This window comes from Misgurnus anguillicaudatus, chromosome 10, assembly GCF_027580225.2.
Source record: "Misgurnus anguillicaudatus chromosome 10, ASM2758022v2, whole genome shotgun sequence".
In the NCBI taxonomy this organism is placed as follows: domain Eukaryota; kingdom Metazoa; phylum Chordata; class Actinopteri; order Cypriniformes; family Cobitidae; genus Misgurnus; species Misgurnus anguillicaudatus.
This window is the reverse complement of record NC_073346.2, coordinates 38,923,256-38,937,387: the sequence shown is the minus strand read 5'-3', so window position 1 is coordinate 38,937,387 and position 14,132 is coordinate 38,923,256. Positions and strand designations below refer to the sequence as shown.

General features: G+C 37.4%; 1 protein-coding gene across 4 annotated transcripts in view; it reads right to left on the bottom strand.

Moving 5' to 3' along the window:
• Window positions 1-12,168: 12,168 nt before the first annotated feature.
• usf2l (upstream transcription factor 2, c-fos interacting-like) overlaps window positions 12,169-14,132 on the bottom strand; it is a 28,334-nt gene continuing 26,370 nt past the window's right edge. For 3 of the 4 annotated variants that reach the window (XM_055211394.2, XM_055211395.2, XM_055211397.2), the window contains one exon: window positions 12,169-12,516. In XM_055211394.2, coding sequence (XP_055067369.2) covers window positions 12,427-12,516 — 90 coding nt within the window. In that variant the 3' untranslated portion in view covers window positions 12,169-12,426. Of the gene's footprint in view, window positions 12,554-14,132 lie in introns of all 4 variants that reach the window. The other variant, XM_055211396.2, reaches the window with a different exon arrangement.

Sequence of the window (14,132 nt, the reverse complement as noted above, 5' to 3'; positions counted from 1 at the left end):
GATCTGATGGGAAATGAAATGTGTCAGATAATCAGATTATATAGATGATAATGCAGTTACGTGCATCAGTGAATAACTGTCCATTGTGCATTACTGGATGCCCTGACTCTGTGGATACTTCTGCAAGGATTGATAATATCTGTCATGATTTGAATCCTACACGAAAGGAATGAAAGAATTGTTTAATGTTTCTTTAGAAATCCTCGAAAAACTACAAAAAATAGGAATATCTTGTTAAGGTTATCAAGGAAATCTTTTCGAATTGTGGAGTCTTCTCTTACAAAAATTAGCCAATACACCAAAAACCATGGTTACTACATTTTTACCAGAAAAAAACATGGTTCATTTTCATAAGGGGTTATTTGTCAGTTCACATTCCTTTAAATTTTTCATATTGCAATGATTTTATAGATGAATGCAGTCATCCAAATAATTTGTTTGCTTTTGACCTTTCTGCATTCGTTCATGCAAAAGACAATGCAGTGGTCGCTGCAGTAATGAATCTCATTGATTTTAAAGACCAAAAATAAGAGGAACATTTCGGTCCACAGAGAAAGTCCACTATATTCATACAGACTGCCATACAGGTGCTTCTCTCTTCAGTAAAGTGAGACACAACAAACACTTTTGTTTAAAACAGCAGAGACAGTGCACTGTTTCCACGCTAGACGAGTGATGAGAAGAGCTTGGGAATAGAGGCACGAAACTGTATGAATAAATAAGAACGGCTGTAATCGCCCAACACAAAACCCAGCAGCCGATAGAAAGCATGGCAGAGACAGACGGCAAACAATGGTTTCTGCTGAAACGGTATTACTGTGCTGTAAAATCCATCCAACGCAACACAAAGGAGATGGGCAGCGAACAGCAAAGTTCACCGCTAGTCTGACATGAACGTCGCGCTGCAACAATGAAGTGCTTCAGGGGAACACAGTGAGATGTCGTGAGGTGTACTAAAGCGGGCGACGGCACTAAATGCTTAAATGTCTCTGCTGTGTGTGAAATAGATAGCTTTTGTGAGACTCTCAGAACAAAACATTGCCTTTGAACTTGAGCTGCTGCTATTACAGTCTCAAATCCTTCATCGGTTCACAATGCGACATACAAAACAGCACTGATATTAAGGTCTGCAAAAACAACATTATTAGAAAATTAAAGATGCATTTTGATGGTTACCTGTTGGTTATTTGTTCTGAATTGTTGCCAAACATTTGCTAGGGTGTTGCTAAGTGGTTACCAAGGTGCTGGCATAAGTAGATAGGTAGGTAGAACAACAGACAGAAACATAGACAAAATGATAGATAGATAGACAGACAGACAGGTAAAATGATAGGCAGAACAATAGACAGATAGAGAGACAGGACAGATAGCTAAATAGACAGAATGATAGATAGACAGGCAGACACATAGAGAACTATAGATAGACAGAATAATAGATATAATAAAAGATAAAGAGACAGACAGATAGAAAGATAAATAGAACACCAAAATATAGACAGAACTAAAGATAGAATGACAAACAGACAGGTAGGTATATAGAACAATAGACAGATAGATAGACAAACAGACAGAAGGATAGATAGAACAACAGACAGATAGATAAGACAGACAGAATGATAAATAGAGCAGCAAAAATAGACAGAACAATAGATAGAATGACAGACAGACAGACAGACAGAACAATACATGTAGGTAAGTAGAATGTGAGACAGATAGACAGACAAGGAAAATAGACAGAATGATAGATAGAACGACAGAGAGACAGGCAAACAGACAGGTAGGCATATAGAACAATAGACAGATAGATGGACAGACAGAACGATAAATAGAACAGCAAAAATAGACAGATAGACAGAACGATAACCGACAGAACAATAGATAGAACGACAGACAGACATATAGGTAAGTAGAATGATAGACAGACAGACAGGTAAATAGACAGAATGATAGATAGAACAACAGAGAGACAGGCAAACAGACACACAGACAGACAGACAGGTAGGTATATAGAACAATAGACAGAACAATAGACAGATAGGTGGACAGACAGATAGATCAATAGATAGAACAACAGACAGATAGATAGACATGTAGGTAATTAGAATGATAGACAGACAGACAGACAGACAGACAGACAGACAGGTAAATAGACAGAATGATAGATAGAACAACAGAGAGACAGGCAAACAAACAGACAGACAGACAGACAGACAGACAGGTAGGTATATACAACAATAGACAGATAGATGGACAGACAGATAGATCAATAGATAGAACAACAGACAGATAGATAGGTAAGTAGAATGATAGACAGACAGACAGGTAAATAGACAGAATGATAGATAGAACAACAGAGAGACAGGCAAACAGACAGACAGACAGACAGGTAGGTATATAGAACAATAGACAGAACAATAGACAGATAGATGGACAGACAGATAGATCAATAGATAGAACAACAGACAGATAGATAGACATGTAGGTAATTAGAATGATAGGCAGACAGACAGACAGACAGACAGACAGATAAATAGACAGAATGATAGATAGAACAACAGAGAGACAGGCAAACAGACAGACAGACAGACAGGTAGGTATATAGAACAATAGACAGATAGATGGACAGACAGATAGATCAATAGATAGAACAACAGACAGATAGACATGTAGGTAATTAGAATGATAGACAGACAGACAGACAGGTAAATAGACAGAATGATAGATAGAATGACAGAGACACAGGCAAACAGACAGACAGACAGGTAGATATATAGAACAATAGACAGAACAATAGACAGATAGATGGACAGACAGATAGATCGATAGATAGAACAACAGACAGATAGATAGACATGTAGGTAATTAGAATGATAGACAGACAGACAGACAGACAGACAGGTAAATAGACAGAATGATAGATAGAACGACAGAGAGACAGGCAAACAGACAGGTAGGTATAGACAAATAGATGGACAGACAGAACGATAAATAGAACAGCAAAAAATAGACAGACAGATTGACAGAACGATAACCGACAGAACAATAGATAGAACGACAGACAGACATATAGGTAAGTAGAATGATAGACAGACAGACAGGTAAATAGACAGAATGATAGATAGAACAACAGAGAGACAGGCAAACAGACACACAGACAGACAGACAGACAGGTAGGTATATAGAACAATAGACAGAACAATAGACAGATAGATCAATAGATAGAACAACAGACAGATAGATAGGTAAGTAGAATGATAGACAGACAGACAGGTAAATAGACAGAATGATAGATAGAACAACCGAGAGACAGGCAAACAGACAGACAGACAGACAGACAGGTAGGTATATAGAACAATAGACAGAACAATAGACAGATAGATGGACAGACAGATAGATCGATAGATAGAACAACAGACAGATAGACATGTAGGTAATTAGAATGATAGACAGACAGACAGACAGACAGGTAAATAGACAGAATGATAGATAAATGACAGAGACACAGGCAAACAGACAGACAGACAGGTAGGTATATAGAACAATAGGCATAATGATAGACAGATAGATGGACAGACAGACAGATAGATCGATAGATAGAACAACAGACAGATAGATAGACATGTAGGTAATTAGAATGATAGATAGACAGAGAGACAGACAGACAGGTAAATAGACAGAATGATAGATGGAATGACAGAGACACAGGCAAATAGACAGACAGACAGGTAGGTATATAGAACAATAGACAGAACAATAGACAGATAGATGGACAGACAGATAGATCGATAGATAGAACAACAGACAGATAGACATGTAGGTAATTAGAATGATAGACAGACAGACAGACAGGTAAATAGACAGAATGATAGATAGAATGACAGAGACACAGGCAAACATACAGACAGACAGGTAGGTATATAGAACAATAGACAGAACAATAGACAGATAGATGGACAGACAGACAGATAGATAGAACAACAGACAGATAGATAGACATGTAGGTAATTAGAATGATAGATAGACAGACAGACAGACAGGTAAATAGACAGAATGATAGATGGAATGACAGAGACACAGGCAAAAAGACAGACAGACAGGTAGGTATATAGAACAATAGACAGAACAATAGACAGATAGATGGACAGACAGATAGATCGATAGATAGAACAACAGACAGATAGACATGTAGGTAATTAGAATGATAGACAGACAGACAGACAGGTAAATAGACAGAATGATAGATAGGAAGAGTCATATCACTCCCCCGTTAAATACGGCATACCTCAGGGATCAGTTTTAGGCCCTATCCTATTCTCGTTATATATGTTACCTCTAGGAGACATTATCAGGAAACATAACATAAGTTTTCACTGCTATGCGGATGATACCCAGCTTTACATCTCGTCGCATCCTAGCGAAACCCACCAGTTTTCTAAGCTAACAGACTGCATTAGTGATATTAGGGACTGGATGGCACAAAACTTTCTTATGCTAAACTCCAATAAAACAGAGATACTTATTATTGAACCGAATCGCTACAAACATAATATGTCAGATTACAAGTTGCCCATAGATGGCTGCACGGTGGTGCCATCTTCCACGGTTAAGAATTTAGGCGTAATGTTCGACAGCAATCTATCTTTTGATAGTCATATCGCCAACATCTGCCGCACAGCATTCTTCCATCTTAGAAATATCTCAAAAATACGCCATATGCTGTCTGCATCAGACGCAGAAAAGCTTATACATGCTTTTATGACCTCTAGAATAGACTATTGTAACTCGTTACTCGGGGGATGCCATGCAAATCAGGTAAACAAGCTACAGCTGGTTCAAAACGCCGCCGCAAGAGTGCTTACTCGATCTAAAAAGTATGACCGCATCAGTCCAATTCTGGCATCTTTACACTGGCTACCAGTTAAATATCGTATACAATTTAAAATATTACTAATCACCTACAAAGCCTTAAATGACCTAGCGCCTTCGTATATTAAAGAACTACTATCAGAATACAATCCATCACGTAAACTGCGCTCACAAAATTCTGGTCACTTAATTATCCCTAGAATATCAAAAGTGTCTAAAGGTGGTAGATCCTTTTCCTACTTAGCCCCTAAGCTCCGGAATGATTTAACAAATAATGTTCGAGTATCAGACACAGTCGATCAATTTAAATCTAATCTTAAGACATTCTTCTTTAACAAAGCATTCACATAAAATGTCCAGTAAATGTACATTTCCCGCAGTAGTTAGTTTGTCCAGAACAAAGCACTCACATACCTCATATGGGTAATATACTTATGCCGCAATAGTTAGCCTGTCTGGAACCGAGCCGACTTGAACCACTATAATGTTTGACACTTGCATTGCATGTGAACGGCCCCTACGCTAATAGAATTCTGTTTTTCTCTCCCTGTCTCGTCCTGAACCACGAGGACCATGAGACAAACAGACCCAGTTCCGGTTGCTGTGAAGATCATTGCATCACTGATCCACTGGCTGTCCTTCAACGTGATGACCAGCCGATGCCCGACCAACGACCACCGGCTAAACCAGTTTAATTCGCTTACCCGCCTCCTATCCCTACCGTTTCTATATATATATATATATATAAATATATATTAATTCCTCCCAAGGGTTTTTGTCCTTCTAGGACTTTTTCCCATTGGGTTTTTTTTCCTAGAGGGTTTTTAATCCCAGGGAGAGTCAGCCAACTTTGGCTTAATTTAGCACTTTACAGTATACGTTACTTTATTAATATGCTCGCTTGTACGGTTTAACCGCTTTCTCTACTTCTTATATTATCTATTGATTTTCTGTGTTCTCCTCTACATCTTCTCATGTAAAGCTGCTTTGCAACAATTAACACTTGTGAAAAGCGCTATATAAATAAAATTGAATTGAATTGAATTGAATAGATAGAACGACAGAGACACAGGCAAACAGACAGACAGACAGGTAGGTATATAGAACAATAGACATAATGATAGACAGATAGATGGACAGACAGACAGATAGATCGATAGATAGAACAACAGACAGATAGATAGACATGTAGGTAATTAGAATGATAGATAGACAGACAGACAGACAGGTAAATAGACAGAATGATAGATAGAACGACAGAGACACAGGCAAACAGACAGACAGGAAGGTATATAGAACAATAGACAGAATGATAGATGGACAGAAAAACAGACAATAGATAGAACAACAGACAGACGCACAGAAAGATAGAACAAGAGACAGACAGATAGAATGACAGATAGACAAGAAGGTTAGAATGATAGACAGACAGAACAGATAAACGGACAAACAGAACGATATAATAATAAATAGACAAAAAAATAGATAGAACGACAAGCAGACAGGTAGGTAAGTAGAACAGACAGAGTCAGAGAGACTGAACAATAGATTGAATGACAGACAGAGAGACAGTCAAACAGACAGACAGGTAGGTAGGTAGAACAATAGACAGAACAATCGATAGAACGACAGACAGACAGAATGACAGATACAGGTAGATAGAACGACAGACAGACAGAACAGATAAGATAGAACAACAGATAGACAAAATAATAGATAGAACAACAAACAGAGAATTAGACAGGTAGGTAGAACAATAGACAGGCAGGACAGATACACGGACAGATAGACAAAATAATAGATAGAACAACAGACATATAGACAAACGGACAGATAGACGAACAGACAGAACAATAGATAGACAGAATGATATATAGAACAACAAAATGATAGACAGACAGGTAGATAGGTAGACAGAATGATAGACGGACAAACAGACAGATCCATCGATCGATCAATCAATAGATTAGTAATTAGTCTAAATCACATAAATCATAAGACAATCAACATAATTGACAGTTCCCTTCAGATGTTTACATGTTTTTGTAGTAATAGCTGCAAACATTGGAGGCGACAGAGACACTGATGTCCTAATGGACCCCGGGTCCACAGATCACTCATGTCAAACAGAACAGGGGACACACAGACGCCTGTCTCTATGTGTCTGTCTGACTGACTGACTGGCGGCTGTCCGACGTGCCAAAAAAAGAAGACATGGAAGAAATGAACAACAAAGTCAAGGAAAAGGAGTGATGACCGCAAGTAAGATGAGAAAGAGGTTAAACAGTCATAAAAACAGTGCAAAAGTCACTGCCCCTTATTTATTTACACCTTTAAAATAAAAGAGTTTGAACCCAGTCAACCAGCACTTTGATAAATCAAGAATTTAAATCAGAAAAAAGACAAAGATTGAGAACTTAAACACTTTGAGGAGTAAATAAATGCCATCAAGCCCAGAGAATGACATCACTGAATCAGAAATGCATAAAACACATTATTTGATACTAAATTTATACAGTATAATCTTAAATAATATCCTACATTGACTATGCTATAGGAATGAAACAGATTTTTTGCAGAAAAAACAAATCTTGTAGAAGTTTGAGACTTATTAAGGATATTTAGGATTATGGTCAAAATAGTTCTTAGAAAAGCAAAGTTTACATCACATTTCATCTCTGATTACATTTTAGCATTCTGCAATCAAACCTTTTGGACAATGATAGCTAAACGTTTGTATATTTTATATAGTGTGCTTGTTTCACATTGCATCTCTCCACACACACCTTGCATAGCAAACTAATTCAACTCGAATCAATATTTCATCTCCATTATAATAAGTGGCTTTGCATCCGGGTTCTCCATCACGTTGTTTGTGTTTATTTTGCAATAATGAGCGTCTGGCTGTACATTATCCCTTACTTAACAACCTCAGAGCTCACGGCACATCTGTCCTCAAAGGTTTATACGTTGCTGCTGAGAATTAATTTTTCTTTATGGGGAAATGAATGCATTTTTTTTACCTCTGCTGCTGTGTTTTATTGGAGATGCAAGACACAGCACACATAAATATAGTAATAATATAACACTTGACAATTGACCGTAAAACCCTGAGCGTCTGACATCAGATGAATGCAAGCAGCATGATGTTTTTCATATCGATAGGCATCATATTATTTGTGGAGGTCTGAGATCAGTTCTGCTCATATAGTTAGGGTCATTTCCAAACCAAAGTGTGTAGAATGATAAAACACGAGAAGAATTGTAATGAGTGGAAGATCTCTGGAGATGCTGATGTCTGAAACAAGAAAAAATATGAGCAAAAGTTTTCACGAACGATCGGATCAAATCATCCCAGATGTGACTCAAACCTCATTTAAAGACACAATAGAGATGATTATGAATTGAAAGAGATGGAGTGAAACGCTGTGTGCCCAAGAACTCCTTGACACGATTATCTCCAAGGTCATTTGTTTTAAATTGGCGTACCTTTTAAAATATCGGAGACAATGCATCAATCACAGGAAGGAATACAGGAATGGTTTGCATGAATTCTAGCTTTTACAAATCTCTCTGGTATACAGAAAAAGGCTGTGCAATATATATTTCCACAACGTTATGATGCTTCATCATCTTGGGAGTTTTGAGTATGAGAAAATGAAGAGACATACATTTTAATAGCATCTCTAAAGTTGCAAAAATATCTTTAGTGTATATAAGTTGGATTCATTCATCTGCTCTTCATTAAACTAACACAGGCCCCGTGGATCTCACATGTGCAACCTTAGCACCTATAAAAACCCAATGATGCTCACACTGACAAGACATACAACATGCTTAAAAATAAAATAAAACGAAACATTCACAGATTATTATTTTGAAACCAAGCTTATTTGTTTCTTACAGACTGTGCAAGAAACCCACAGCATCTCTCCAAAGACAACTGATTGTAAACATTTTATGATCCTAATAAAATATCAGCAATTAATATTCAGTGTTTTTGTCAACTGTAAGGCCACTGGGGTAAATACTGCAATGAGGCTTCTGTTTAAGGAGCCTTTATTAAAACATAATATTTTAAAGACGCACAATACCGTAAACAATCCATGTTACTGTAATTTTCAAATAGGTACCTTGCGTCGTATAAGACAATGCATACTGTACTCAAATACTCAACAATCTGTACACTACACAAAGATTTGTGTTCAATGTAATGTCTTAAAAATGTCTAATAAATATTTAGCATTTATTTTAAGTTTTCAAAAATAAAATTGCATTCATCCTCAGTCCGAGCCACATGCATGCCAATCGTGACAGTTTTGTCGAACACATAAACTAAATTAAATATGGTGTCTCACATCAAACTGGAAATCTCATTGGATTCTGCAAGACTTGTGACCAGAAGACAATGACATCAAACCAGATGCTGGAAGATTTTCAGTTTAAATAAAACAACACAAAACTTTTACAATAAAAATCAACATTTATGTTTGGAGCACCATGAAAATGAGTAAATAAAGAAAGTCTTTTGTATGGATTATTTTTTAAAGCTATAAATTTAAATACCAAAGCAGACTGATTTTGTTACTTGGTAAAGTCAAGAAAAGGTGATAATCTATTATGGCTGTGCACTTAATCGTGATTTTCAAATTTTTATGCAAACAATTACAAAAGCAAGATAATCGAGGTAAAACAATTATTGTGCGATTAAAATATAAATTGCATTGTGTTTGTAAGGCACTTCGAAGGCACTACCTTAGTTAACTTCAAATTCAAGGACTTTCCAGGTGCCCTCAAATTCAAGGACTAAGGGCCCTATTTTAACGATCTAAGCGCATTGTCTAAAGCGCACAGCGCAACATCCAAATGGGCGTGTCCAAATCCACTTTTGCTAATTTAACGACGGGAAAGATGGTTTGTGCGCCGAGCGCATAGTCGAAAAGGGTTGGTCTTATTGTAATGGGAGTATTTTGGGCGTAACGTGCAATAAACCAATGAGAGTCCCAGCTCTCATCCCCTTTAAAAGCCAGTTGCGCTGGCGCTATGTCTAATCCCTATTTAGATGACGAACTTTGTAAACTGAAAAACTAAACAGAGGAAGAAGATCCCCAGTTTAAGATTAATGTTAAATAATTGTGTTGTTTTTCACTTGTATTGAAATTGTTATTTTTTTCATTAAAACCTTTAAAAATCGTTTTCTTTTAGTCATGGAAGTAAAAAAGCAGGCTTGTAATTGCTGTAAATGTATGGCTATCCAATATCATCAAAACATAATTTACAACTATGTAAGAAAAGGTTTGTACTCTAAAAATACTTTATTTGTAACAAACAGGAGATAAAGAATTTACAATCGGCTCTCCGCACGTTCATTTCTGCACTTGGACAGCGTCAGTTTTTTAAGCAAAGAGTTTTTTTAAGCATTACTTAAAAATGTTTCTCATCTCACCATATCCACAGGTACAGAGTCATCATATACAATAAATCCATAAGGTAGCATTAAAAAAACATTTAAAAACAGATGCATTTGTTTAAAGCAAAGCATTTATTTACTTACCAGGCTGCAGGTGAAGCAGCTCTTTGCGCCTTCTAACGTCTCATAATTAGTCCTCATTTATGTCCAAGAGACTCAATAATAATCTTTTACATTCAATCCTTTAATCTTTCATATTTAAAAGCATTTTTGTGCTGCTGCGCATTCATGTATGTGATAAGCAAACCCGCGTTGTCCTCCCGTTTATAGGCGCATATTACTAATGTGCTCTTTAAATAACATAAAACATATTGCGCCATTGACTTTAGACTAGGTTTTTGTTGGTCAATGGTGTAGTCTATTTTAGTTGCCTCAAAATAGCAACGCGCCAACAATGCGCCTGAACACACCTTGTTTTTCAGACCAGAACGCCCATGGGCGCAAAAGGGGGCGCAAATGCATTTGCTATTTAAACAACGTGGCGCTAAACGTGAAAATTAGGGTGGAAACTAGCGAAAGACACTTGCGTCGCGCATTGCGCCGGGTGTAAGACAGAGCCCTAAATGTGGGCACACATTTCAAGTGAGAGCAAGGTTACATTGTGTTACCTTGTTACAGGTCCCTTTCAAGGGAACTCACGCTGCGTCACTGTGGTGACACTTTGGGGACACCTCCAGGGGTAAGTGCGTCTGAATGTGTATATTAAATTCAACCAATGGTGAGGCTTAACGATAAAGAAAGTGTGACGCGGGAGCCAGGAAGTATATCGCAATCTGAAATATTGCCAAAGGCGGCGTTACAGGGATGCAGGAAGTATGGCAAGGAGACGCAGCGTCTCGTTCCCTTCTCAGGGAACAACAGTTACATATATAACCAGAGACGTTTTCATGTGTCAAACACAACTATGCAAAAAAGCATTTTGGTATGAATCAACATTCGCATACAGAAGATATAAGCATTTAAAGCGAACAGTTTAGCACGTGTGCTTAAAAAGTCTAGAATTTTTATGACATTATCCTACACTACACAGTAAATAATATGGATTTTTTCCAGAACACTTCTTGCATAAAATAAATTTAAGCACTTTCAATGACCTGTACCCATGTATGATTCAAAAACTTCGCAGGGCCTTGAATTTTTTTCCCCAGATTCACAAACATTCAAGGATTTCAAGGACCCGTGGGAACCCTGTGCTTTAACACATGTAGCTTAATGCAACACTTACTTAATAAAAGGGTTAAATAAATGCATGTTTTCACAGTCACATGGTAATCATGTTTAATAACCGTGATTATGATTTTGCCCTATAATCTATAAGAAAATATTATAGTCTGAGCTATAACACATTGCATGAATGAAACACATGTGTTCAGCTCATTTCTGCCAAATAAACAATATTAAAGAATTAAAGAAGGTATATATTGTTAACTTGTGCATTGTGTTTATCATCTTCAGTCTTTTGATTCAGGTGATGGCAGTAAACACAATAATACTCCAACACACAGTAACAAACATTTGTTGTTTTATCATCAGTATCTTGATATGTCCAACATTAAGCAACAAAACTATGAATATTTTCTCATTGTTTCCCGAACTGAAGCCACTATCTTTTGAAGGTGATCCGAGATAAGAAGCTAATAATCCCAGACGGAGCTCATTTCACGGCATCAGAGGACCGTGTTTGAACACTAAATCTCATGGAAATATACTAATAACATTTATTCCTGGGGTTTTCCATCCCATAACAACTTTCTCAAACACCAGGAAGCAAGATTTACTTAGAGTGAATTTTAAATGAAATGAGGCATCAAATAAACAACTAAACCACCATAACAAAGCTAAGAGAATTTTATTTAAATAAGAGGCTAAAACGTGTCTATTAAAAAGCAAAATACACATAAATAAACGCCACGTCACAGTTTAGTCGGTGTGTTAGGATGAATAAATAATTGAAATTAAAATCATCTTCTGGTGTTGACTCCATAAAGAGTGTCCAGCCACCGAGAGAAGCTCAGGTCAGCTTACTGCGTCATGTCCAGCGCTGACCGTTTTGCCATCCTTGTCTCTTTCCCAGAATTCCTCATTCTGGGTCATTGAGCAGGAACGTCAGGAATCCCCTCAATGCCGTGCTGTTCCAGCTGAGATCGCAGAAGAACATTCTCACTCTTCAGCTCCTCCAACTGCAGCCAATAACATAGGAAACATTGATTATTTGATCTAAAGGGTGTAGAAAATGTTAAAGATGTAAAGAGCTAAAGATCATGAAATTCAGTTCATCTCAAAAGATCTAGAACAAGGAGCATGTTGAAATATTAGAGATAAAGACAAACCTGGAGAAAAATGTTAAGGTAAAAGGTGTAAGGATCTGGAGCAAAAAACATTAAACGAAAGAATATGTTGAAACGGGACAAGCAGATGTAACTTTTAAAGTCACAATGAAACAAAGGTAGCGTTTGTCTTATTTTCCCCGTTGTGACCAGTGCCGGCCCGAGCCTCTTAGGGGCCCTAAGCAGAATGGTGTTTGGGGGCCCCCCCTCACCAATTTTTTATTAAAAAACAAAGACATTGCAAATTTTTTAAAAAGAACAAAGTTGGGCTAAAATTAGCATTAGGTACAGAAATCAAATCAAATGAATCATATCACTGTCTATATTAATGACACAGACTTCGGTTAATTGAAGCACATACCTGGTTTCTGCCTAATCTATACATAAACCTAAGACATAAACTAATGTTTTTATTGGAAAAAGAATACTGTGAAGATCATTTTGTTTGTATGTTCCCTGTCAAGAGTAGAAAGATTTTATGTTTGCTTGCTTTCTGAAACGCATCTCTCCATGTGTGCACTACTGAGTGCACCTAAATGCACGCTGGCACGCGCACACACAGACGGAGGACGAATTACAAATGTTACATTGTTTTTCCATGCTCTATTCCTCAAATGTATGTTAATTGAAGTTATTTAATTGTAAAAAGAAAAAAAAACTATTGGGGGCCCCCTGGTGGCCACGGGGCCCCAAGCAGCCGCTTAGTTCGCTTATGCCTCGGGCCGGCCCTGGTTGTGACGTATTGTATATCCGAGTAAAACAGCTTCTCAAATGAGAAATGCTAGGGTACGACTTGAATTCATCCATTGAGGATTGATTGGATCGTTGGAAGTTGGTTCATGTTGCTATTTCCCCCGACCTCCCACCATTCCTCGTGACTCGACGTAAAGAAAGATGGTTTTAAAGAGGGGAGGAGATTTGCGTTATTTTTATGTAAGATTATAAGAGCAAATTAATTGTTTTTAAAATAATGAAGCGCACAGATAAGTCATTTGTAAAAAAAAAGCACCACAGTATTAAAAAAAGTTTTTCCATTTCAATTTCCAGGGGCGTCAGTTTGTGTTGAAAAGTGGTGGGGACAAAAGATCAGATAAGAAAACATTACAGCACGACGGGAAAATATTGAATAATAGCGCATCAAAAATGGGCATAGCGTAGGCCAGTCAACAACACGAAAATACTCAACAATGTCGACTGCACATGCAACAGTCCCTGCAACACCAGCTCAACCGAACAGTGCCAGAGCACTAGAAAACCGTGTTAAGTCAATGATTACAATGAAATTCATTACATATGTAAAAGAAAACACACCACCCTACTAAAAAATCCAGCAAAGACCAGCATAAGCTGGTAGTTGGTTTTAGCTGGTTTAAGGTGGCAGTAGCTGGTCTAAGCTGGTGCTCCCAGCCTGGCAAAGCTGGTGGGTCAGCTTGTCTTCCAGCTTAAGAAGTGATAAAAACACAGCTAAA